This window comes from Peromyscus eremicus, unplaced genomic scaffold, assembly GCF_949786415.1.
Source record: "Peromyscus eremicus unplaced genomic scaffold, PerEre_H2_v1 PerEre#2#chr22_unloc_1, whole genome shotgun sequence".
In the NCBI taxonomy this organism is placed as follows: Eukaryota; Metazoa; Chordata; class Mammalia; order Rodentia; family Cricetidae; genus Peromyscus; species Peromyscus eremicus.
The window spans coordinates 6,179,035-6,205,857 of NW_026734286.1; the positions used below are offsets into that span (position 1 = coordinate 6,179,035).

Sequence of the window (26,823 nt, forward strand, 5' to 3'; positions counted from 1 at the left end):
GGCAGCCACGCTGGCCTGGCCAGCCGACTTCTCCGACAAGGGCCTACCACCGCCCCAGGTGCTGGAAGGCCCCCGGAGTTAGACCGGACAGTAAGGTCGGAGCGGGGTCTCTCATCCTTGTGCATGCAATGTGCAGCAGAGGGGCCAGCATGGTGCCCCACACGGCTATCAGGAGCTGCCCAGGGAGGTGTGTGTCCTTGCTGGTGACATCAGCTCAGTGACCAGCACTGAGCCAGTGCTCCACCCCAGCCTTCCCGAGCTCACCGAGATCAGAAAGACTTTGACGCCCTGGTCCTCGGCATCTGTGGCTGTGATGCGGATGCTCTTTTCACTGGCCTTGTCCATCTGCATCTGTGCCCACAGCTTTGTGTTCAGGATGAGCCGCAGGCTGCCCTGGGTCCGCATCACTGCAGCAAGGAGGCCGCTTAGCTACACGCCTGCCCCAACCTACAGCCCACGTCCGTCCGGAAGGGCAGGGCCAGGGGGGCCAGGGGAGCCGTGCCCTTGTGGGGAGGGGGGTGGTCTGGAATTGGCCAGGAGCGCTCTCATAGCACCCTCCTGAGATGGAGACCACCCATTCCCACCTGAGGACCAAGCCCAAGCCCATCACATGTGTGAGGAGGGTCCGAACTCTCCCCACCCAGTCAGGCCTGCAGAGTCCCCCACCCAGAAGCCAGGCGCTCATCTGAGGCTCTAGGAATAAGCCTCACAAAGGTGGCTTTGCTACCTGCCATGGGTAGAAAGCACAACTACCCCGTGTGCACAGGTTCACAGGTCACAGACCGCCACTGCCAAGAGTAGGACTGCAGAGGTTTCCATCAACTTTTTTTTTTTTTTTGGTGGCAGGATCTCAGTAGCCTGGGCTTGGCCTTCAACTTACAGCAGTCCTCCTGCCACACCTCCCAATTCTGGGCTTAAGCTGACTTTTATTGGGAATATAACCAAACAAGAAAGAAGCTCCCTTGTCTTTGGAAGAGGTCACACATGGGTATGGCAGGCTTGCAGTGGACGCCAGGCCAGCCTGGGCTACAGAATGAGACCATTTCCACAAAGTCCCCGGAACAGGAGGAGGGCAGCTCTGACGCTTGAGCGGCCCCCTGTTCTGAGGGGTCACAACCCTCTGGGTCCTCTGGTTTTGCTGAGGTGGGGTTACATGCTGAAGCCCAGGCTGGCGTTACTGCTGCCAGGCTGCCGGAGGCTCACAGTGGGGATTGGTAGCCCTGCTCACAGCCATGCCCCTGCCCCAGCTATGGAAACCACACTTCTGGTCTGGTGTGACCCCAGCCCACCTCCAGGAGGGTCTATACTTCCCCAGTGCTCACCCAGCCGGGACTGTAACGTGCCGTCATCAGTCGACGCCATATCGTTGAGCCTGAGAAGTCCCCGGCCACGCTCCACCCATGACTGTGAGGTCTTGTCAAACACAAACAGCTTACACTGGATCTGTAACACACGGGGTCGGTGGCGAGCGGGTAAGAGTACCTGCCCTCTGTGCCCCGCAGAGCTCAGGCTCCACTTCAAGTCGAGAGCTACCAGTGACGCTGGGGTATCTGATTTCCCACCTGGCTACCAGGTCCACAAGCTATGGCCAGGATGCTGCCGGCCAGTGCCCAGCTTTATTTATCCCGTCATCTATTTATGGGTTTGATTTCTGTGGGACCGGGAATGGAACCCAGGCTCCTGCATGCTAGGCTCTACCACGGAGCCTTGCTCCCTGCTCAAGTGTGTAAACCAGGGGAAAATCCAAACACACAGAGATGCCACCTCGTTCCCACAGTGAAGGAGCACTGGGTGCTGTGATGAGCTGCTTGGCTGCAGGGACATCCTACCGTGCTGGGGGAGACCACAGCATGGCAGTCCTTCCATTGCCCACCCAGAAAGCAAGTAAATGTCCTCACAAACACGCATGTGTCACTGCTTGTAAGAGTCCCAAAGCAGAAAGAGGCCACATATCCGCTCCCTGGTGCCATGCAGCCCTTCCTGTCACAGCAAGGGACAGAAACAACAGACCTAAGGACACCAAGCTCAGTGACAAAGCCAGGATGAAATTCCACACATCGGGGGACACCACAAGAAACGTCCAGAACTGGGAAACACAGAGATATGAGGAAGGCGTGGGTGCCGGGGTGCTAGCTCGCTGGGATGGGGCCTTATTTACGGTTGAAAACCTCCTGTCAAACTGTGACAATGGTTATGCAACTCATTTTGGTTTCCTTGGGGCAAAAAAAGTTCCTGGTTGGCCTGGCACTGTCTCTGTAGCCCAGGCTAGCCTTGAACTCACAGAGGTCTGCCTGCCTCTGCCTCCTGAGTGCTGGCATGCGCCACTATGCCCAGACTGGCATCACTCCTGGCAACCCTGCCTCAGCACGCATGGTCTCACCTGCAGCACGTTGCTTTCTGCCTCCTCCCCCGTTATGACCTCCACCTTCTCCAGGAAGCATGTCCACGCTGTAGCCTTCGTGTAGGCAGCAGCTGACTCAGCCAGTGACTCTGCATAGAGAGAACCCAACAAAGAAGCGTCAGTAGGCCTGGGACTCCCAGGGATCTGAGGAGTCCTGTCCTGGTCGGCAGAGCAAGGCCACCCACCATCCATCCCGGGCACTTCAGGCCGACCTCTCGTGTCTACTGGGGTCACAGCTGTCCTGCCTGGTGGTGGGAGTCTGTGAGGTGTGTGCAGAGCTGTGCCCTACCTTTCTTGGGGGCAGCCTCCTGGGACGATGGCTCAGACCCTGACTGGGCATGCGTAGTCTCCCTGCTGGCATCTGAACTGGCTTCATTCAGCTTGGGGGGGCTCTGAGGAAACAAGCGTGCCAGGGCGGAGCTGCTGTGGGTGCTGAGGACAGAGTGAGAGGCCCAGCAGGGACGGCCACTCAGCACTTCCCGGAGGCCCGACTCCTGCGCACCCTGCAGGGGCCTGTCCTCAACAGCCATGCCTAGTCAGGCCCTCCTTTCAGGACCACAGGGGAGTTCTGTGACAACACACTGTGGCGGACCAACAGGAGGAGGCTGCAACATGGTGACCTTGCCAGGCAACGGGGGGAAGACCAGAGTCTGTGGATGCCATGGTGGGGCTGCATGCCCAACCGGAAGGAGAAAATGGCCGAGAGATGCTAGGCTCTGCATCCTGGGCTACAAGTGTTCGGAAAGCAGGGAGTGTGCACGCGCCTGCTCTCCCGGCTGCCCCCGTCCTGCAGAAGTGGCAGGCATGGCTGGTTCTGTGGACAGGGACACAGGCCACCTGTCTCAGTGGTGTAGCTTTGGGGCGAGTACGGCAGCTGATGTTCATCCCAGCTGGCCCTGGCCACAGGGACGCCTAGGTCAGTGGAGAGTAAAGACAAGAAGGGTGAAGCCAGCCCTCTGCAGCCTCTGTGGGCAACCGAAGCCTGTAGCAAATGTGAGCTGGTCTTTCTCATCCCTGTACCTGAGAATCCTGTCCTGACTGTACAGGAGACAGCATGGCAGCCACGTGCCGTGTGCCCCAAGTGGGAACAGGCACGAGGTAACAGCGCCAGGGCCACTCACCAAGACACGCTCACTCATGTTCTGGCCAAACACAAACTTGTTGGAGGTGTCAGCACTGTGGGTCGAGTTGTCTGCGCTGGAGAGGAGTGGCACCATCAGTGTGGCACCCTGATGTGCGCCACAGGCACACAGAAGCACACCCCACCCCCAGACTGACACACAGGCAGGGGGACCTATCTTCTCCAGATGGAGGGTCCCGGTGGTGTGTGCATGCTGCAGGGAGGACCCCATCTGTACACCAGAGCGCTCACCTGGAGCTGATGTACTGCAGGAAGTAGTTGGTTGCAGTGGGTGTTTCTGAGCTGGGATGTGCAGCGCTGTCTACATCTGCCACATCAGCATTCTCATTCATTAACTGTGGAGAGGAAGCGACCTGCTCACATGGCCCGGTCTGACAAGTGCACCAAGGACACAGTACCACTGCCACCAGCACGGCCACCCCTGACATAGCAGTCACGACACAAAGACAAGCTGGGCATGGTGGCGCAGTCCTTTAATCTCAGCACTGGAAGGGAGAGGCAGGATGTCTCTAGGAGTTCAGGCTAGCCTGGGCTACACAGTGAGATCTTGTTTTAAAGAGACAATAGTCTGGTGTGGGCCCAGACCCCAGCACTGCAGGAGGCTGGGCTCAAGGCTGATCTGGACTACACTCAAAACAAGCCGGGAAGAAAACCCTGCAGGAAAGGACCGCCGAGCTTTAGGAGCTCTCTACTGGGTCAGGAAACCGCCTTTCGGCTGGCACCCAGCACAGCCAGTCACACAATGGGCACATGGCCACCACAACCACAGCTTCTCCGTGGTTGTTAAACCCATGATGTCAATGGCACTCCTGAATAACCGAGGAGGTGGCAGTGCGTTAGAAGACATCGTGATCCTGGCTCATGGCTGCACTTGACGGCTAAGTACAGAGCCCACGGAAGCCTTCATCCTGAGGATGCCAGCGGGCCCCACCACAAAGATGGCCTTCAGACCATGCTGGGCCTGGGGTCCTGTGCCTGAGCACGGTGGGTCCCCAGCCCCAAAAAGGAGGTGCCCGAAGGTCACGGGTCTCTTGGCTCCTTCCCACATCCCTTAGGGACTGGAGTGTCCACCAGACAGTGAGGGACAAGGAAACAGGAGACACACTGGAGTCTTCTACATGGTGGAGAGTTCTCAATGTGGTGACAAGGTCTTGTTATGCAGCCCAGGCTGGCCTGGTTTCCTCCATCCTCCTGCCTCAGCCTCCCAGCATGGTGGGACACAGGCCAGATCATTCTGAGGGGCATCCTGGGCTCTGTGGGGTGCTGAGCAGTGCCTCAGTCCTCTTTATTCCCATGCCTGGTGCTCCACTGTCTTGGTGGCGCCCGTAAGCCAGAAGTGGCCATAAGTCTGCCTAGAAGGCTTCCTGGCAAGACACTTGAAGGCGGAGGGCAGAGCTGCATGCCTGGAGTGTCCCAGACCCTATCCTCTGGCATTGCAGGCGTTAGACTTGGTTTCTAGGAGCGAGGCACGGTCTCACCACTCTGCTGATGATTCTGTGGTGGCCCCCATGGTCCTGGCTGCTGAGGCTGAGGTGAGGGCTGCCTGAGCCCAGGGCCCAGCTCACACAAGCCAGGCCGGGTAGTGCACCACTGCTATCCCAGCGCTCAGGAGGCTGAGGCGAGAGGATCAGGAGTCCAAGGTCATGCATAGCCACATAGTGAGTTCAAGACTAGCCCGGGCTATATGAGACCTTGTCTCAAATCAAACCCATGTCAAATCATTATTTTAGTGTAGCTCCTGAAAAGACGACCTGAGGTAGCCTGAAATCCTAGGACTTGAGGATCAGGAGTTCAGTTCATCCTTGGTTACATAGTGAACTTGAGGCTAGCCTGGGTCACATGAAACACCATCTCAAAGTAGGGAGGGATTCTTAGTGGGATGGAGCCTTGGGCAATGGATGTCTGGGTAGATATGTGGCTGTCATGGGTACCCCAGGCCACTCTCCTTAAGGACTGTCTGCTGGAGTTTCTCTGCCCCACATCCACCCAGCAAATACCTTCACTCTGTCTCTCAAGTTCTGTCCAAACACAAAGGCCTGTGGGGCCACCTGTTCCTCTTCAGAGTGCCCCTCCTCTGAGGTGCCATGTGGCGTTTTCTGAAGCACTTTCTCCTACAGGAAAAGAAAAGAACCCAATCATATTTAGAAGTGATAACAACAGAGCGTCCAAGAGCCCGAAGTCAGCTGGGCATGAGCATGACTGGCAGCTATGATGGGGTCTGCTGGGGTGGGCAGCATTAGAGAAAGGCCTGAAGACTGGCAGCTGGCCAACACCACCAGTCCCCTGCCCCAGTGCAGCTGATAGAGGCAAGGTGGATGTGGGGAGCTCAAGATCCAAGGGCACCCCTCTGAGAGGCAGACTGTGAACATCACACCCGGTGCTCAGAAGGCAGCTCTAAGAACACACTCTCAGTACTCTAGCTCAGGCATGAGGACACTGGTTGTCAGAGGGCAGGGCACGTCACCAATCCCTGGTGCCAACAGAGCCAGAATCAGTATCAACGGTCCCATCAGGCAAGGGGATGGACACTCAGGATGTAAACTATCAACGGCAAAGGGCAGAGTCACAGCAGCTACTAAGAGACAGACCAGATGAGCCCCATGTCAGCCATGAGAGGAAATGGTGTGGTGTGGAACACAGATATGGGATTCCACTGTGGGCAGAGACAATAGCTGGAGGATCTCACATTGCAGGCCGCTCACTTCCAACTCACAGCTCATGTTTTTGTTTTTTCCAAATTATATTTCTTCGTCTATGTGTGTGTATGAGCATGTGTGCATGTACAGAAATCAAAGGGCAACTCCCTGGACTGGTCACTTCCACCACTGGGATCCAGCTCAGGTCATCAGGCTCAGAAGCAAGCATTTTTAATTTGGTAAGCCCTCTCACTGGTCCTTCTAAATGCTGTCTTGCAAGTGTGACTCTCCTGAGTTCAGGGACTTGTTCACCCGTGTGGCCTAGATGAGGGGAATTTGGAGTGCTTCCAGGAGACCTTTGGGGGTAATTCCCTGGCTGCACATGGAAGGGGTGGTGGGTGCCCTGCAGTTCAGGAGCCCCAACATGTCTGTGACAGCAGCTCACAGTGGCAGAAAGGGTGGCACAGTGCTAACTGTGTTCTCTGCTAGTCTGTCAAGAGTTTAATAGTCTACTGGCTTGACAACCTATAAATCTGGTTCCATTCTCACTCTGCCATGGCCCTGTGCCTACACAGGGAGTGTGGCTTGTATGCACAGTCCTCCATATGCCTGTTGGGCACCATTCCCCACTGAGAACCAGTCCCCAGGCCTGTTGTGACCCTGCAAAGGTTTCTGTCCTCCTGTCTGTCCTGCGTCACCAGGAGGCTCTGCCTCCTGGCCAGTGCCTGTCAGAGGCTGAATCCCACTCCCTGGCCCCTAAGTCAGCATCCCTGATCAACTAGTGTCAACGTCACGAGCCAGGAATGGCTGAGAAGGTAGGGGTCCAGCCTGCTCTTGTCACATGACCAGAGATAATAAGCATGGTGATCCTGCCCATCCCAGGACATCCGGAACGTGGGGCCTTGGGGTCAAATCTGGACAGATCCGGAGTCAGATCAATGTTAGGCACTGAGCACCCAGCCTGCTGGCTAGGAGGTGGCCCAGTGTGTCCCCGGCTGAGGAATAGGAGGGGTGTGCACTGTGGAGGACAGGGTGGGAACCCTGGGTGGGTGGAGCTGGATGCTGGCACAGCCTGGCTGGAACTGTGCACCAGCTTTCCCTCCCGAGTCTCAGCCACGCTCACAAGAAACAGGCTGGGAGCCATTCATGTCCCCACTTAGGGCGCTGGAGTGGGATGAGCACTTCCCCATGCAGCCCTAGAATCCCGCTTCCTCGAGCACTTTCCTGGTGAGAACAGACACACAGCTCTGACTGTGACTCCATATGGATGAGTTCAAGAGCACAGCAGGCAGCCTGGGAAGTGGGATCTCCATCAACCCCTCTCACCGGCTGCCAGCACACTGCCAGGCCTTGAACCCCTGGGCTGCAGGGGCCTCCTCTTAGGCGAGCTTCTCAGGGCTGACCCCCCAGCACCAGCATATCTGCACCCTGAGGGCTCATCTGTGACTTGGGGAGGGGGCACAACACACACGCACAGGACTTTGTCGTGGAGACAGAGCCACAAGTCACTTCTGGGCTCCTGGGCAGTGGGGCCCATCCTGACAGTGACTGACAGCCCATCAATCAATGTTGGGTGTCCAGTGGCTGGGCTCTCAGGCCTTGGTATGGTGTGGAGAGGACTTTTAACAGGGGCCCTGTGGAAGTGGGTAGGTCACAAGAGCACCATCCTCACAAAGAGCTTTCCCAGTGAAGTGGGCTGTAACCAGCCAGGGGTATGTGTGTGTGCTGGGGGGACAGCCCCATGCTGTGAGCCCAGGAACCTGTCTCTGCGAACACCCCTGCCTGGGTATTGTGTTACAGCGTGACAGGTGCAGCTGTGCATAGAACACTAAGCAAGCCCAGGCATGCTCAGTGCTGGAAACCACTAAGGGCGTCGGGATGGAGAACCCACACAGACGTTACATCAGGGTCTGCCGTTGCAGCCCACTCTAGCCAGCCCCACGACCCACCAACCTCAAGTGTGTTTGTCCCCTCGGCAGACTCGGAAGGGCTCTTCTGTGTGAGGTTTTCTGGTGATGCGGACATGGCTGGTCCCGTGCAGTCTGCTGGCATGCTGACCCCATTGGTGCCGCTGCTGGGGACTGTAAGAGGGAGGAAAAAGAGTGGACAGGTGGCAGATGTTCCCCCTAGCTCTCTGGCAGCTGGTCAAGCTGCTGGACTCTGTCTAGGACTCCTTTGTAAACAGGCTTCTAAATTTCATTCATCTTAGGCTGTGCATGGTGGTGAGTGCTTTTAATCCCAACACTTGGGAGGCAGAGCAGGTGGATCTCTGTAAATTCAAGGGCAGAGCTACATAGCAAATTAGAGGTCAATTAGGGCTACATTTTAAAAAAAAAATCATGCATTCTTAGATTAAAAACAAAAAAATGCCCAAACCTCACACAAGGGGCTGCTGTCTTTATTCTGGAAGATATTATACTGGCATGCAGCTCAGTATACAAGGCCTGGGTTTCATTCTCCAGCAGACTGGGCTGCACAGTGAGATGCAGAGTCATAAAAGTCCAACTAAACCAAGACAAAATGGCAATCCCCCTAACATGCTGGGCCATCCTGCTGGCCCCCAAATCAAGAGCACTGGAGCCAAGCAGACTTCGGGTGATTAATCAGCGTAAGCCAGCTCCCAGTCCACTACTGAGCTTTTGAATGACAGGACCAAAGCCCAGCGAGCCCCAGGCAGCCTGGAAACTGCTCTGCAAGGGTGACAGAGCACAGTGTGGGAAGTTGACAAGAGAGGTGGGCAGCACCCCATCCTTCTATCAGGGCTCCCCAGAACGGAGCTGGCCCCAAGAATCCCCCTGCCTCTGTACCTCCGACTGTGACTTGGTCCCTTACCCGTCTGTGACAGCACCTTGGGCTGTGGGGCCTGCAGCACAGCTGGGCGGAGCACACCACGCTGCTGTTCCCTGGGCTTCTGGCTGGGCAGACCTGAAACACAGTGGATTCTAGGAATCTTGTCCCTGCTGCTCCAGAGCACATCAACTCAAGTGGTCATGCAAGGAGGCAACACTCAACACCAACACTTTTCTACAGTGACAGTCACCTGCCACTGGGATCTGTGATGAGGCCTAGGTCCCAGCTACCCTCCCAGAGTGGGCCCAATGCAAGGGGAGATGGCCATGGCTGGTGCAGGGTCACAGTGAGTTCCCAGGTAGGAGACACCCTGCCCCCGCAGATCTGAGCAGCTTTCCAGGGTTGTGTTCATGTCGGTCATGGTCCCTGTAGACAGACTGGGCCTGCAGCAAGGATCCTGGGGCCAGGCAGAGGTCTGGAAATGTCACCCACCTGCACTGGGTGCCTGGCCATGGATGAGCGTCGGGGGCTTCAGCCGGAAGCCGCTGCTCTTCTCCTCTGCAAGCACAAGACACAGCTGAGCTCAGCCTGTGGGGGGCAGGAGCACAGCACAACAGGGTGCACAGTGGGCCTAGGACCCCCGAGAATGGTCCAGGCTGCAACAGGAAAGCAGGAGGCCTGGGTCAGAGGTGTGGCTCTGCAGCAAGGCCAGCACAGGGACCTGGAGGATGAAGACACTGAGGCAGGGTGAAGTGTCCACTAGGCTCTGGCTTTCCTCCCAGGACGGAAGTGTGGTACTGCTGGGCACACCAGCCCTGTCAGCCACTCACAAGAGGCTTGGTGACCAAGCTAGCAGGTAATGAGAGCTGGGGCTACAAGGACAGTTGGTCTAAGAAGGTGTGAGGAAACTGTAAAAGCCACAGGCAGGCATGACAAATGCAGACCCCACCGTACGCACCACTCTCCTGACGGACAAGGTCAACAGAAGAAAGCCCTAAAACACGGGGCTGGCCCAGCGGGTGAAGTGCCTGCTGTGCAAGCCAAGGACCGGAGTTCAAATCCCCCCCACACCACAGCAAAAGCACATAGAGTGCAGGCGGACAGGAGCATCCTGGAGCCCTCTGCCAGGGGGGCAGTGACGAATGATGACAGGGGTGTGGACAGGCACAGGTGGGCATACCAGCATCCTTGCGACACGTGTGTGGACCACACACACAGACAAGGAACCTCATCTAGAAACATCGGGAAAAGGCCAAGTCTTAGGTGAAGAGAAGGTCCCACAGTGCAGGTCCGTGGACAGAAAATACCCAGTAGCTCAGAAATACAAAGCAGACTCATGATGCCTGCAGCTGAGGAGGGGCGACGCCGAGGGGGACTGGAGTGGGGCTCACACTGATGCCACTCAAGCGTACTGTCACACGGGCTCTGACTGGTTGCACTGGAAGGCCCAGGCGCTGCACTGGGGACCACCCAGTCAGAGCAGACTCGAGCACCTGCACGTGTGACACAAGGCCACCGCAGGCAGTCATGCAGCGGGGCAGGGTGCCTACAGGGTTAGCGCTGGGCCATACTTTTCAAACCTGAGACCAAGTTCCTAAAACAGTGTAACCGGAGGCCCCAAAGACTAGCTTTGGGCACCTGAATCCTGGCCACAGGAGGTCCTTCAGGGTCCTGTTCCCCACAGAAGTATCAACACAACCTTTAAGACTGAGGGTACCACAACTGGCCATAGGGACCGCTGCCACTCACCTGTACCAGCGTGGCACACCAGCGTGGCCGCTGTGCTAGCACACAGAAATCCATGCAGGGTGGGTATCACTATGAGCAGGTGGACAGACACTGTCGACACTAAGTGGGCTGGGCAGCCAAGGCTTAGAGTCTGTCCCTGGCCCCATCCACAGGGACACCCTGGGCTCTTCTCAGCCCCCCTGGAGACTCAGTTTGCTAACAATGTTGCAATAGGACCTGGGGAACCCAGGCTCCATCCCTCCCACACTTACAGCTGGCTGTTGGATTTATGCTACCCAAGGGGCAGGGGTGCTGGGTGATACTGCTGACCCAAGGGAGCTCCCTGCTTAATTGGGAATACACTGGGGACTGAGCCAGGCTGGCCTGAAGCTGGCAAAGCTCCCAGAGCAGCGGCTGCCATGGCTGGGGGCTGGGCAAGCATGTGGCTGGCTGGGACCGCGGCATGACGAGAGGATAAGGAGTAGAGCCAGGTTTCTTCCTCAGGCTCACTGTGTAGCTGAGGATGACCTTGAACTCCTGATCTTCCTACCTCCACCGCCTGAGTTGAGATGACAGACGTGTGTCTCCATGCCTGGCTGAAACCAGGTTTCTTGATGTCAGCAAGAAGGGCTAGGATGTTGAGCCCCATCAGCGCAGGCTCCACATGCCCAGGAACAGGGCCCAGCAGGGTACCCTGAGCACCAAGATCCTGGCTCTAGAGTCCACCCCCTAATGGAGAAGGCAGACTCCAGGACTGAGATGGAATGGTGAGAAAAGTCCTGGGAGGGACCAGAGGGAAGGGACCAGGAGCGCTCGCTCTTCAGACTGCATCAAACAGATCCATGACAGAAGCCATCGGCTCAAACAGGTGATGGGATTCACAGCCGCCCTGCTGAAGACCCAAGAACAGGAGCAGACACAAGAGTGCGGCAAACAAGGAGAGCTTCCTGCACAGGGAGAGCACAGCCACGCCCGGGAAGACAGCACCCTGACTAAGGATGGACAGTAACACCAAGAGAGGCCAAGTCCCTCCTGTGAGTCCCCCAAAGACAGCCCTGGGCCTGCAGACTCTCCTATGAGGAATCGAGTCATCACAATGGGCTGGGGAGACAGCTGGGGGAGAGGGGAAGGCCTCCCTGCAGGTCTAAGGCCCTGAGTTCGCATCTCCAGTATTCACATACAAAGCCAAAGGATCCAGAGGATGGATCCTGAGCTTGCCTGGCCGGGCAACCTGGACCCAACTGTGAGCTTCTCGTCCAGGCAAAGACCCTGCCTCAAGAGCAAGACAGAGAGGAGCCATTGAGAAAAGCACTCTACCCAACAAACTGGCACGGGGCCTTCAAATCAAGGCGGTATGCCGCTGTGAAGGGCCGGATCATCAGAGGAATTGGACCAGACCTCCTCACAGAGCAGAAGTAACACCTGCCACCCAGGGATGGGCCACCAGGATGAGAACCAGAGGCAGGAGGCCAGGATCCCACATGGTCATGCTCTTCAGGAAAAACCAGGGGACTCTCAGAGAAGCTGGCTTCTAGACCAGAAAGGGAGGTCAGGGATGAAGCAGGGCCAAGGCTGCAGTGGGGCTGCAGTGTTTACACCAGGCAGCTTAGGCCACAGTACCCTGTCTGTGAGCCTGGGTAGGGAGATCTTTTATAGGGATTCTAGCCTAAGAAGTCTCAGGGCTGGCGTCAGAGTGGAAAGACCAAAATAGGCTGCCCCTCACAGTGCCCTCACTGTGGCTAAAGACAATGCTTGGGGTCAAGCTAGGTGTAGCGACTACCTGGGGACCCACTGTCCAAGAACACAGCCAGGCCCCTTCCTGGTCTCACAAGCCAAGCGGGCCAGAGAATGACACTGAGAACGAGAATGATCTTGAACACCTGATCCTGAGTGCTCGGCCGACTGGTGCTCACCACTACGCCTGGTTTATATGGTTCCTGGGATCCAAACCCAGGGCCTCCTGCACACTAGGCGAGTGCACTACCCACTGAGCGTCAGCCTGGTTTTCTGTTGTTTATTAAAAATACGAGCAGTCCCCACCGGCCTGCAAGCAGGTGAGAGACCCGCCTCCAGGCTGCACCAGCACCCCCCGTCACCCACTGGACTCTGTCCCTCCAAAATCCAGTCCACCGCCCAACCTCACGCACCCAAACATCCTCCCCATGCTCAGTCCTCCCCCACTACTCCAGCAGACTACAGACACAGGCACAAATCACACCAACTGGAAAAACAGGTGAGTGACGGCCCTCCCAGCTGGACGGCCCCAAACTCCAGACCCTAACCCCAGGGCACATCCCATGCCTCTCCCCATTCCATCCCAGCCCCAGCAAGGCAGCAGGGCCCTGCCCCAACTCTAGTGTAACCCCACTGCTCTAGTGCAATCCCCACCAGCCTGCAAGCAGGTGAGAGACCCGCCTCCAGGCTGCACCACCACCCTCCACCGCCCAACCCTTCGTACCTGAACATCCTCTCCATGGCCAGCCCTCCCCTGCCACCCCAGCAGATTACATAGGCACAGGTGCAAACCACACCAGTTGGAAGAACAGATGAGTAAACGCCAGTGTGAGAATACATTCAACAACCAAAAGAGCAGTATGGCGCCACCAGAACCCAGGGATCCTAGACCAGCAAGACCTCAACATTCCAATGCAGTGGAAACACAAGAAAATGACCTTAAAAATAACTTTATGAAGATGATAGAGGCCCTTAAGGAGGAAATGAAAAATTCCCTTAAAGAAATTAAGGAAGTCGGCGGTGGTGGCACACACCTTTAATCCCAGCACTGAGAGGCAGAGCCAGGCGGATCTCTGTGAGTTCAAGGCCAGCCTGGACTACAGAGTGAGTTCCAGGAAAGGTGCCAAAGCTACACACAGAAACCCAGTCGGGGGGGGGGGGGGGAGAGAAAGAAAGAAAGAAAGAAAGAAAGAAAGAAAGAAAGAAAGAAAGAAAGAAAGAAATCAAGGAAGAGACAAACAAAAATTGGAAGAAATCAATAAATCCCTTAAAGATAGCCAAGAAAAAAACAATCAAACAGGCAAAGGAAACAGTTCAAGGCCTGAAAACTGAAATAGAGGCAATGAAGAAGACACAAACCGAGGGAATGCTGGAAACAGAAAATCTGAGTAAACAAACAGGAACTACAGATGCAAGCATAATCAACAGAATACAAGAGATGGAAGAGAGAATCTCTGGTGTTGAAGATACAATAAAGAAAATGGATTTATCAGTCAATGAAAATGTTAAATTCACAAAACATCCAGGAAATCTGGGACACCATGAAAAGACCAAACCTAAGAAAAAGAGGAGAATAAAAGAGGTGAATTCCAGCTCAAAGGTACAGAAAACATATTCAACAAAATCATAGAAGAAAACTTGCCCAACCTAAAGAAGGGCATGCCTATAAAGGCTACAAGAAGCTGACAGAACACCAAATAGGCTGGACCGCCCCCACAAAAAAAGTCCCCCTGACCACATAATAATCAAAACACTAAACATACAGAATAAAGAAAAATATTAAGAGCTGCAAAGGAAAAAGGCCAAGTAACATATAAAGGCAGACCCGTCAAGAGTATCACCTGACTTCTCAGTGGAGACTCTGCAAGCCGTAAGGTCCAGGACAGACATTATGCAGACACTAAGAGACCACGGATGCCAACCCAGACTATTATACCCAGTAAAACTTTCAATCACCATAGACGGAATAAACAAGGTATTCCATGACAAAACCAGATTTAAACAATACCTAAGAAACAAGCTGGTATAGCTATCCTAATAGCTAACAAAATAAACTTCAAACTAAAATTAATCAAAAGAAACGGAGAAGGACATTTTATATTCATTGAAGGAAAAATCCATCAACATAGTCTCAATTCTGAACATCTATGCTGCAAATACAAGGACATCCACATTTGTAAAAGAAACATTACTAAAGCTTAAATCACATATCAACCCCCCCCCACACACTAATAGTGGGAGACTTCAACACCCCACTCTCACCACTGGACAGATCTGCCAGACAGAAACTTAACCGAGAAACAAGGGACCTAACAGACATTATGACTCAAGTGGACTTAATAGACATCTACAGAGTATTTCACCCACACAAAAAAGAACATACCTTCTTCTCAGCACCTCATGGAACCTTCTCTAAAACTGACCACATACTCAGTGACAAAGCAAATCTCAACAAATACAAAAACACTGTAATAACCATCTGTATCTTATCGGATCACCATGGCTTAAAGTTAGAATTAAACAACAACAAAAATTACAGAAAACCTTCAAACTTATGGAAACTGAACAACTCTCAACTGAATCACCACTATGTAGTGATATTTTGTTTGTGCTCTAACAAATACAGCTAGCCACTAGTTAACCATAGAGGCCAGGCAGTGGTGGTAGACACCTTTAATCCCAGCCCTTGGGAGGAGGAAACAGGAAGTGATAGAAGGATTCGGGGGAGGTTAAGAAGTCTCTCTAGTGGCTGGCTATTCTGCTTCTCTGATCTTTCAGCTTTTACCCCGATATCTGACTCCGGGTTTTTATTATTAAGGCCAATTAGAATTCGAGCTACACCACTGGGTCAAGGAGGAAAGAAAGAAAGAAATGAGAGACTTCCTAGAGATCAATGACAATGAATGGACAACATACCCAAACTTACGGAACATCACGAAAGCAGTGCTAAGAGGAAAGTTCACAGCACTAAATGCTCACGTAGAGAAGATGGAGAACTCTCACACTAGTGACTTAACAGCACAACGGAAAGCTCTAGAACAAAAAGAAGCAAACTCACCCAGGAGGAGTAGACGCCAGAAAATAATCAAATTGAGGACTGAAATTAATAAAGTAGAAACAAAGAGAACAATACAAAGAATCAATGAAAGAGTTGGTTTTTTGAGAAAATCAACAAGATAGACAAACCCTTATCTAAACTAACCAAAAGGCAAAGAGAGAATATGCAAATTAACAAAATCAGAAATGAAAAGGGAGACATAACAACAGACAATGAGGAAATCCAAAGAATCATCAGGTCATACTTCAAAAACCCGTATTCCACAAAATTAGAAAATCTAAAATAAATGGACAATTTTCTCGAGAGGTACCATATAGCAAAATTAAATCAAGACCAGATAAACAATTTAAAAGATCCATAATCCCTAAAGAAATAGAAAGTCATTCAAAGTCTCCCAACCGAAAAAAGCCCAGGACCAGATGGTTTCAGCACAGAATTCTACCAGAATTTCAAAGAAGAGCTAATTCCAATACTCTTCAAATTGTTCCACACAATAGAAACAGAAGGAACATTGCCAAACTCTTTTTATGAGGCTGCAGTTACCCTGATACCCAAACCATACAAAGATGCAACAAAGAAAGAGAATTACAGACCAATCTCCCTCATGAACATTAATGCAAAAATACTCAATAAAATACTGGCAAACAGAATCCAAGAACACATAAAAAAAACAAAACAAAACAAAACAAAACAAAACAAAAAAAACACCACCATTAGACACTGAAAAAGCCTTTGATAAAATCCAACACTCCTTCATAATAAAAGATTCTGGAGAAATCAGGGATACAAGGAAGATCCTAAATATAATAAAAGCAATATACAGTAAGCCCACAGCCAACATCACATTAAATGGAGAGAAACTCAAAGCGATTCCACTAAAATCAGGAACAAGACAAGGCTGTCCACGCTCTCCATATTTATTCAATATAGTACTCGAAGCTTTATCTAGAGCGATAAGACAACAAAAGGAGATCAAGGGGATATGAATTAGAAAGCAAGAAGTCAAACTTTCACGTGAAATATTTGCAGATGATGATAGTGTATACAAGTGACCCCAAAGATTCTACCAGGGAATTCCTACAGCTGATACTTTCAGTAATGTGGCAGGATACAATATTAACTCAAAAAAAAATCAGGCCGGGCGGTGGTGGCGCACGCCTTTAATCCCAGCACTCGGGAGGCAGAGCCAGGCGGATCTCTGTGAGTTCGAGGCCAGCCTGGGCTACCAAGTGAGTTCCAGGAGAGGCGCAAAGCTACACAGAGAAACCCTGTCTCGAAAAACCAAAAAAAAAAAAAAAAAAAAAAAAAAAAAATCAGTAGCCCTCCTATATACAAATGATAAATGGGCTGAGAAACATCACCCTTTACAATAGTCATAAATAACATCTTAGAGTAACTCTAACCAAACACATGAAAGACCTGTAGACAAGAACTTTAAGTTTCTGAAGAAAGAAATCGAAGATGATATCAGAAAACAGAAAGATCTCCCATGCTCATGGATAGGTAGGATTAGCATAGCAAAAACAGCAATCTTATCAAAAGCAATCTATAGATTCAATGCAATCCCTATCAGAATTCTAATACAACTTTTCACAGATCGAGAAAGAACAATACTCAACTTCATATGGAAAAACAAAAAACCCAGGATAGCTTAAAAAGAAAAAAAAAGTCCTGTAGAATAAAGGAACTTCTAGAGGCATCACCATCCCTGACTTCAAGCTCTACTATAGAGCTATAGTAATAAAAACAGCTTGGTATTGGCATAAAAGCAGACATGTGGACCAATGGACTCAAATAGAAGACCCTGATGTAAATCCACACAACTGTGAACACCTGACAAAGAAGCCAAAAATTATACAATGGAAAAAAGAAAGCATCTTCAACAAATGGTGCTGGCATAACTGGATGTCAACATGTAGAAGATTGCAAATAGATCCATATCTATCACCCTGCTCAAAACTGAAGTACAAGTGGATCAAAGACCTCAACATAAATCCAGCTACACTGAACCTGATAGAAGAGAAAGTGGGAAGTAGCCTTGAACACATTGGCACAGGGGATGACTTCCTGAATATAACACCAGTAGGACAGACACTGAGATCGACAACTAATAAATGGGACCTCAGCCAGGCAGTGATGGCGCACACCTTTAATCTCAGTACTTGGGAGACAGGCGGATCTCAGTGAGTTTGAGGCCAGCCTGGTCTACAAAGCGAGTTTCAGGATAACTAGGACTGTTACACAGAGAAACCCTGTCTGAAAAAAACACAAATAAATAAATAAGTAAATAAATAAATGGGACCTTCTGAAACCTAAAAGCTTCTGTAAGGCAAAGGACACCGTCAATAAGACAAAACAGCAGCCTACAGAATGGGGAAAGATCTTTACCAACCCCATATCTGACAGAAGGCTGATCTCCAAAATATGTAAAGAACTCAAGAAACTAGATATCAAAATACCAAATAATCCAATTAAAAAATGGGATACCAATCTAAACAGAATTCTCAACAAAAGAATCTCAAATGGCTGAAAGACATTTAAGGAATTGATCAACATCCTTAGTCATCAAGAAAATGTAAATCAAAACAACTCCGAGATACCAGAATGGCTAAGATTTAAAAAAAAAAAAAAAAATTAAAAAAAAAAAAAAAACCCACTAATGACAGCCTATGCTGAAGGTGATATAGAGTAAGGGGAACACTCCTCCACTGCTGGTGGGAATGCAAAGTGCAAACTTGTACAGACACTTTAGAATTCAGCATGGCGGTTTCTCAGAAAATTGAGAATCAATCTACCTCAAGACCCAGCTATACCACTCTTGGGCATATACCCAAAGGATGCTCAATTATACTACAAGGACACTTGCTCAACTATATTCACAGCATCATTATTCATAACAGCCAGAACCTGGAAACAACCTAGATGACCCTCAACCGAAGAATGGATAAGGAGAATTTGGTACATTTACACAATGGAGTATTACTCATTGATTAAAAAAAAAAACAATGACATCATAAAATTTGCAGGCAAATGGATGCAACTAGAAAAAAATCATCATGAGTGAAGTAACCCAGACCCAGAAAGACAAACATGTTATGTACCCACTCTTAAGTGGATATTAGATGTAAAGCAAAGGATAACCAGGCTACAATCTACAGCCCCAGAGAAGCTAAGTAACAAGGAGAACCCTAAGAGCAAAGCATGGATTTCCCTGGGAAGGTGGTGGGGCACGATGGAGGGGAGAGAATGGGTGATGGGAATATGAGGAATTGGGTTGGTTGAGTTGGGGGTAGGACAGAGGAAGAGAGTAATGAAAGAGATATCTTTTTTTTTTTTTTTGGTTTTTCGAGACAGGGTTTCTCTGTGTAGTTTTGCGCCTTTCCTGGATCTTGCTCTATAGACCAGGCTGGCCTCGAACTCACAAAGATCCGCCTGGCTCTGCCTCCCTAGTGCTGGGATTAAAGGCGTGAGCCACTACCGCCCAGCTGAAAGAGATATCTTTATAGAGGGGCCATTTTGGGGTTAGGTAAATTCCCAGAATCCACAAGGATGACCCCAGCTAAGACTCCTAGCAAGAGTGGAGAGGGTGCCTGAACTGGCCTTCTTCTGTAATTAGATTGGTGACTATCTTAATTGTCATCAGAGAGCCTTTATCCAGTCACTGATGGAAGCAGATGCAGAGATCCACAGCCAAGCACTAGACCAGTTGACAAGAGGGAAGAAGGATTGTATGAGCAAGGGGGATCAAGTTCATGATGGAGAAACCCACAGAGACAGCTGACCCTAGCTAATGGGAGCTTTGGACTGACAGCTAGGGAGCCTGTATGGAACTGACCTAGGCCTTCTGCATGTGGATGAAAGTGTGTAGTTTGGTCTGTTTGTGAGGCCCCTAGCAGTGGGATCAGGACCTGTCCCTGGCCCATGGGCTGGCTTTTTGGAACTTATTCCCTGTACAGAGATGCCTGACTCAGCCTTAACTCAGGGGGAGGAGTTTGGTCCTGCCTCAACTTGACATGCCATGCTTTGTTGACTCCCATGGGAGGCCTGCCCCTTTCTGAGAAATGGATGGGGGAAGGAGGGTAGAAAGGAGGTGGGGGAAGGGAACAGGAGAAGAGGGAAGAGAAACTGGTTGGTATGTAAAATAAATGAAAAAAATTAATAAAAAAAAGGTAAAATAAAAATACCAATGAATCTTAGTCAGGTGGTGGTGGTGCACGCCTTTAATCCCAGCACTTGGGAGACAGAGGCAGGTGAATCTCTGTGAGTTCAAGGTCAGCCTGGGCTACAAAGTGAGTTCCAGGACAGCCAGGACTGTTACACAGAGAAATCTTGTTTTAAAAAAACCCCAAAAACAAACAAACAAAAAAAAAAAAAACACCCTCTCTGATTTGGTTAAAGTCTAGCAAAGAGCTGTGTTTGGGAGTACCCAGGTCTGTCAGCTGGAGGGGGAGGTGGTTCAGGAACTGAAGATAGACCATGCCTCCAAGCTGTGTTTGCACAGGAGATGAGGCCCAGGTGACACTCCTCACAGGCTATATGGAGAAGCGGCCCCGCCACCAGGGCACACCCTGGAGAGTAGCAGTCACCGGACCTGAGGGGGCCTATGGGTGAGGAGGCTGCTGGGCTTTGCCAGCCTCCAATGGAGAATTCCCAGAGTGTCTCTGCCTAGATCCAGCCTCACTCCTGCACTGGTCAGAGCCAGAGGCCGGCATCCATATGCATGGTGACCCTTTGGTCTCACCATGTGCCCTCAGCTGGGGACACAAGTGACTGCCCTCTGGCTCTGTATGAGTGCACATACGGTACCTGATGGGTGAGCATACTGTCCCCTCCAGTCCACACCAATGACCAAGTCCTTACAGAGAGTCACATTCACAGTTGGTATACCCATAGAGTTTGACAAGGAACCTCCCAACTCCACTTTAGGGTGACTGTCAGCTTCCCTCAGGCCAGGTGGGCCCCAGGGGCAGGCCCTCCCTGGCCCATGAGGTTGTCACTCACCTGAGTGCGTTAGAGAGGATGTCCGCTCACGCTTGATTGGAGGGCAGTAGTTTCCATCCTCACGGTCAGAATCTAGACACAGGGTGGGGGGGTTAGGGAGCATTCAGGTTTGGCTCCAGGACAGCCCAATGTTCTAGAGAGTTCCTTACCTTCTCCGGCTTCTGGGCTAGAGCTGCCAGCAGACCTCTGCAATGAGAACACAGAAGCGGTGAAAGGCCCCAAGTGTCCCAAACTGTGCCCACAACTCCCCATGCCCTGTCCTAAAGATACTCCCAACATGGTCAGGTCCAACGGCCCACAGCCCACCTCCAGCACAACCCACCCTGGCCCAGCAAGTGCATTAACATACACAGCCTACACAAGTTTCATGTAGACGTCTAAACACAAAAGCATCCTTGCTCCCACCCTTCGCCCTGGAACATTCTATGGCACATGTGCACACTTGCTTTGGGGCTGTCAGCTCCAGTACAAGCAAATTCTGATGTTTGGGCCAAAGTGCTTCAGGGCTGTGCCAGGCTGCCAAGGGCCTTCCCCAGCCCAACACAGCCCCCTGGGTCCACACTTAGTGCTGCACTGCCCTTCAGACCCTGCAGCCAGAAGCCAAGGCCAATGGTGGACACGCACCCCTGGCGGATCCTGGCCACTTAGGAAGGCACAAGAGCCCATTTCCCTCTGGTCCCCAAATGCTCCGGGCTCAAGCTGAGCCAAATGGGGGGTGCTGGCTCCACAGAGCGGCCAAGGGTTAAGTGAGACGACCCAAGAGAATGCTCCAACGACCGATGCAATCAATAAACCCAAAGACAGTGAGCGCCAGCAGAGACCCTCCCGCAGCGGCCCTGGCCCATTTTTTCCCATAAAGGGCCAGAAAGCCAGTGCTTCTGGCTCACAGGCTGCATCTGCTGGCTTTTGCTCATAATCCTGTAACAATGTAAACACTGGCTCAGCCCAAGAACTGCGCAAACAGGCAGTGTGCTAGAGTCTGAGGCAGGGAGCCCAGAGAGGGTGAACATTTACTCAGTGCTGCACAGCAAATCTCTAACAGACCTGGGCATTCTCCTCAGCCTGAGCTGACAGCTCGGGTCTTTGTCAGAGAAGCAAGCCCCCTCTGCTCACTCACAGGACAGGAACAGCAATGGTCCCCACAGGTTCCAAGGAAACACCAGCTCCCTACCCCCACTCCAAGAGCTCATCACCGGAATTAACCCAGGCTCTGCCTTCTACACGATGTCAGATCTCTGGGGGCTGCAGAGGATATCATGCTGAGCGGCTCTGCAGCACTTGGGGTCATGTGATGGGGTATGAGAAACAGAGCAGCTCAGAGCCTGATCATGTGACCCCACTGCCTGCCCCCAGGTGGGCACCAACCCCACAGCTGATTTCTATGCTCACACTGCACCGACAGGGTGCAGATCCTGACCTGGGGTGTTATCCCATGGGACCCCAAGTCCAGCCCACAGTGGTACCCGGCCACACAACAGACATTTGCTGGGGATCTGCCCAATGAACTCTGCATCTCAGAGAACCAGCAAGGGCCTACAACCTAGCACACAGTGAAAGCCATACTGTGTGGGAACCCTGACGCTTCCTCTTGTCCTCTGGGGTGCCTTGAGAACACTCTCTAGGTCTTTGCTACCTTGCTGGATCCATGCCCAACCTGCAAGTGTGATTCACCCTGGGGACTGTGCGGGCACTGGTGAGTGGTAAAGGCCCTGTCATCACTGGCCTTGCAGACACTCCACTGGAACAGATGCGGACAGTCTGAGGACACACGGCTCCCAACATCATGTCATGGCTGCTTTGCTGCTGCTCAGCTCCATCAAGGGAGCAGGTTCTTGTGGATTCATCTGGGACATCACTGGGGTGCATGTGGGAATGGAAGTTTCCCAGAGGACAGGAAGCAGTCCTACTGCTTCAAGGACAAGGGCTCCAGGATGACACACGGAGACACAGGTGAATGAGGCATCCACCTCACTAACCAGGGAGCCAAGGAGAAAGGTCTGGCTAGTGTTCCAACTGATCCCCGTACCACCTTGGATGGGTGAAGAGGCTCAGAGAGATGCTCACAGCAGCTGTGGACCTGTGGACCAGCTCAGCTCTGCCAGCAGGGACTCAAGAGCCACAGAGGTGGGAGGTGGGAGGCAGAGGCAGAGGCAGAGGCAGGAAGATCAGGAGTTCAAAGCCAGATTGAGCTACATGAGACCCTGACTAAGAAAAACCCCAAAACACAGCATGACCATAGCTGGCCTTGGCAATGGTGCTGGGTGCTATGGGCTGGCCAGCTGACAGGACACATCACAGAGGCCACCCTCATGGTCAGAGATGGCTTAGTGCTCAAGAACACTAAGTAGTCCTCTACAGGACGGAAGCTTAGCTCCCAGCGCCCACCTGAGGCAGCTCACAACTACCTGTGACCACAGTTCCAGGGGCGCCCAGCCTCTGGCCTGCTTGGCACAGAACTCATATACACCTCAGGTCCCCCTACACACACACAATTGTAAAAGCGTGTGTTTGTTGTGTGTGTATAATTCTATACTTTTTGTTGTTGTTGTTGTTTTGTTTTGTTTTTCAAGACAGGGTTTCTCTGTGTAGTTTTGGTGCCTGTCCTGGATCTCACTCTGTAGACCAGGCTGGTCTCAAACTCACAGAGATCCATCCGCCTGGCTCTGCCTCCCTAGTACTGGGATTAAAGGCATGAGCCATCACCGCCCGGCAATTCTATACATTTAAGTTAAACACACACACCCACAAGAGCACAAAAACTGTCCCCAAGGCTGGCATTTTAAAGGGTCAGGTGCACGTGGGTGCTATACAGCAAGGTCTTTCCAGAGTCCTCAGGCCAGCAGGCTCTTCACAGGCCCTTGGTGGGCAATTGCTCATCACAAGGCTGGCTCTCACCCCACACACCCGGAAAGCATGGCATGGAGTGCAGACAGACTGCAGAAATGGAGGAGCTCTGTGGAGCCGAGTTAGGGCACAACCAGATGAAAGCCGCTCTGCTGTACAGGGACTGGTGAGCTCATCCTGGCATCCCCAGGATCAGATTCCACCCAACTGGATTTACAGCCCAACTGACCCAAATTACAGTGTGTCTGTGCAGTGCGCCAGCCACGAGACTATCCTTGGCAACCAGCCCAGCTTCCCCACTGAGAGCTCTACGCTGGCCTGGTGGCTCAGCGCTGTCACCAAGTGGTATGGCAGTGCTGCTCCAGGCACGGTGAAGTTGTAAGCAGTTGGGGGTAGCTCTGGCTCCCCTTCTCTGCAGGCCCCTTTCCCTGGATGATCTGGGGGCTATGTTGCTCAAGTTTGCAGCCCATGAGATTTAAGAAGCCAGGCTCTGTGGGCCCAGGTCGTCACACAGGCCCCCGGCTCGAGAGCAGCTAGTGTCACGAGGGCTCTGGGATGGACTGCTCTTGTCTCAGCCTGGAAGGCGCCCCCTGGGCTGCGGAGGGAGCCTTGCACCGAGCCTGGCTAGTCTCCTCAGCCAGAGCCTCTGCCCACCGGGAGGCTTCTGGATGCAGTTTCGAAGGGTGCTCTGTCCAGAGTAAAATCAGAGCACCCTGATGTTAGCCCTCTTCTGCATCACAGAGTACTCTTCCCACAGCAACCTCCCCCCCCCACACCATAAAATCTCGCCTCTTTCCCTCACAGCCTGAACCCTCAGATGACAGGCGGGAGCACGGCCTGGTCAAACCTTCTCCCAGCATGACCCAGGCTTGGGGGCTGCAGCTGGCGTGAAGAGGGGGACCACTCAGGCCTGCAGAGGATGCAGGACAAGCATGGCCCCGCTGTCACTGCACAGCTGGGATGGTGCTGGCCTCCTCTCTAACTGGAGTGTGCCTATGTGTGCAGACCAGCTCAAGACGGTGGGTGTCTTCTATGCTCTCCAACTCACTTTTTCAAAACCACCTCTCACTGAACCTAAAGCTCACCATTTTGGGCTAGGGTGACCAACCACTGAGCTCTGAGATCCTCCTGTCTCACCCCTTCCCCCACAGTGCTGGGGTCTCAGGCACAGGCAGCCATGTCTGGCTTTTATGTGGGTGCTGGGATTTGAACTCAGGTCATCTTGGTTTCACAGCAATGCTCCTATCCACTGAGCCACCTCCCCAGCTCTCACTTATCTTTTAAAACAGGTGTAAGCTACCCACCCAGGGGCACCTTCCACGTGTGCCCCAAGGATGGACGGGCTTCCCCTCCTCCTGCCTCATTGCAGCCCAAGCTCAGTCTCCAGAGCCCTGGGTTCAAGACCCTGAACTTGAACACTCAGACTCACGAGAAGAGAAGTGGGAGAAGGCCAATGGGGCCAGAAGGGGCCTGGAAGGGTGACAGTGCAGCCCAGCTCCTCTTGGGGCCCCTCCCATCTCCTAGGAAGCAGACCCCATCTCTCACTGTGGTGTAGACAAGAGGGGGCTCAGTCCCTCTGCCTGGTCAGTGGCATGGCTGAAATGGGCTGAGTCAGTCCTTGCTACCCCCTCCCAGCTGATTCTTGGGGCTAAAGGGACAGGGGCTCGGGACCTGGTGGCCCCGGGTAACAGAGTGCAGGGTGGGCTGTGGGCACTTACCCCTGCCAGTTCTCGCACACAAGGAGGCTGGGCTGCAGGAGCAGGGGGCGGAGGAGAGCTGGTGGAAGCACCAGTAGGGGCAGGAGGGTCTAAGGCATGCTCCCCAGCGGATTCGGGGTGCCCCGCGTCAGGGCGGGGCGCCTCCGCCTCCCCCCGAGGCTCCTCTCCCGACTCCGGCAAGTCTTTGTGCTCTGTGGAGGACTGGGGAGCAAAAAAGACAATTTTCCTTCAATGTACACAAAAGGCCACACCATGGGGAAGGGGAGGGTCCCTGTCCCTACCTCTGCCTTCCCATGCATAGGGCTCTTGGGCAGGTAGGTCTGAGCCTCCTTTTCAGAACAACGGTGGACCCAGCATGAGGACACTTTCTCTTAAAACAAGGATGGAGACATGATACCAGAAGTTAAACCCCGAGGGTCCTGCCACTCCAGCTAGACACTAAAATGCTGTCAATGGACAGAACAGGGGACAGAGGCCAGGACATCCACAGATTCTTTGGCCTCTGGTTTTCTCAGGCTCATCTCTCACATCCTGGGTGTGGGCCTATTTGGAAAAAGCCAAGAGATGCAAAAGCTAATGCCTGGCAGACTTTGAGGTAGATCTGGGGGCTCTGCAGACGTCTAGGTCAAGCATCTGTGGCCCTGACTCTTTCTCAGAGGTGATGTCCTACCACAGTGGCCTAGGGCCCCAAGCCCCATATGGCACCGTCCACCAGTTGGTTCTCAGCCAGTTACTGAAATGTCTCGAGGGTGTGACTTGCCCACAAGGCTGTGCTATGATTTGAGTCAAGGTCTTGCTGTGATACCCAGGTCACCTTGAGTCCTGTGCTCCAGGGGCCCTCTTGTCTCAGCCTCCCGGGTGGCTGGGACGCAGGATTGTGTCACCAGATGTGGCATGGGTGCTACTTTGAAACATGACCCCCATCAAAAGAAAATACAACAAGCGCAGAGCCCTGTGGAAAGAAATGGCTCCATCAAGCTTCCTTCAAGGCCAGGTGTGGTGGCACAAGCCTGCAATCTCAGCACTCAGCAGGCAGAGGCAGGAGGACCGTGAGATCCAGGCCAGTCTCGGCTATGTAGCTTGACCCTGGCCCAGGGGGGTGGGCAAAGTTTACAAAGCTTCTACACAAGGTCATTCATGCTCAGATCTCAGCATCATCAAGGGACAACACCAGCTTCCTGTGCAAGGTCTTCCCAGGAGCACAGTGGCCACCATCAGCATCTCCTGCTACTCTTAAGTGAGATTTAACATCTTCCTGGGAAAGTGGCAGCCAGGATCGGCTGACTGGAGTCACATGGAAGGCATACAGTAGGCTCTTGGGGGCCAGGGACAAAGACAAGGAGGGCTCCGCCCGTCTTCAGGACTGAGCCATATCCCACCAGTCTGCCACCCTCTTTTGGTCCCTGAGTCCCCAGGGACAGCCACACTGAAGAGCCAAATGGTCCAGGTGCTATGCAAACAATGGGCATAGCAGCTTGTCACATGCCCAGGGAGCACCTGCTGCCCAGGGAGCACCAGCTGCCCAGGGAGCACCAGCTGCCCAGGGAGCACCTGCTGCCCAGAGCCAGTGCTGGAGCTGAGGAGCACTGACTTTGAGAGCACGGCTGGAGGCACTGACAGCGTCAACCTATCACTGACAACACAGCAAGCACAGAGAAAGAGAAGCTACGGCCTCACGGGCACGCGGTGACAGCCTCATACCCAAGCCCCACAAACAGCGTCCCCAGAACACAGGACAGAAGAGCAAGAGAATCTTGTGCCACCAATCTGGC

The 26,823-nt window shown here is 52.6% G+C and overlaps 1 protein-coding gene across 2 annotated transcripts in view; it reads right to left on the minus strand.

Annotated features, from left to right (window-relative positions):
• Positions 1–26,823, minus strand: part of Ranbp3 (RAN binding protein 3) — a 45,066-nt gene that overhangs the window by 1,265 nt on the left and 16,978 nt on the right. The window contains exons 3-15 of one of the 2 annotated variants that reach the window (XM_059251712.1): positions 25,052–25,252; positions 20,639–20,675; positions 20,490–20,561; positions 9,461–9,526; positions 9,011–9,103; positions 8,132–8,259; positions 5,540–5,653; positions 3,774–3,877; positions 3,523–3,598; positions 2,691–2,793; positions 2,381–2,490; positions 1,323–1,443; positions 265–407 (exon numbers count right to left, since the gene is read on the minus strand). In XM_059251712.1, the coding sequence (XP_059107695.1) occupies positions 265–407; positions 1,323–1,443; positions 2,381–2,490; positions 2,691–2,793; positions 3,523–3,598; positions 3,774–3,877; positions 5,540–5,653; positions 8,132–8,259; positions 9,011–9,103; positions 9,461–9,526; positions 20,490–20,561; positions 20,639–20,675; positions 25,052–25,252 (1,368 nt within the window). The remainder of the gene's footprint in view (positions 1–264; positions 408–1,322; positions 1,444–2,380; positions 2,491–2,690; positions 2,794–3,522; positions 3,599–3,773; positions 3,878–5,539; positions 5,654–8,131; positions 8,260–9,010; positions 9,104–9,460; positions 9,527–20,489; positions 20,562–20,638; positions 20,676–25,051; positions 25,253–26,823) is intronic. The other variant, XM_059251713.1, reaches the window with a different exon arrangement.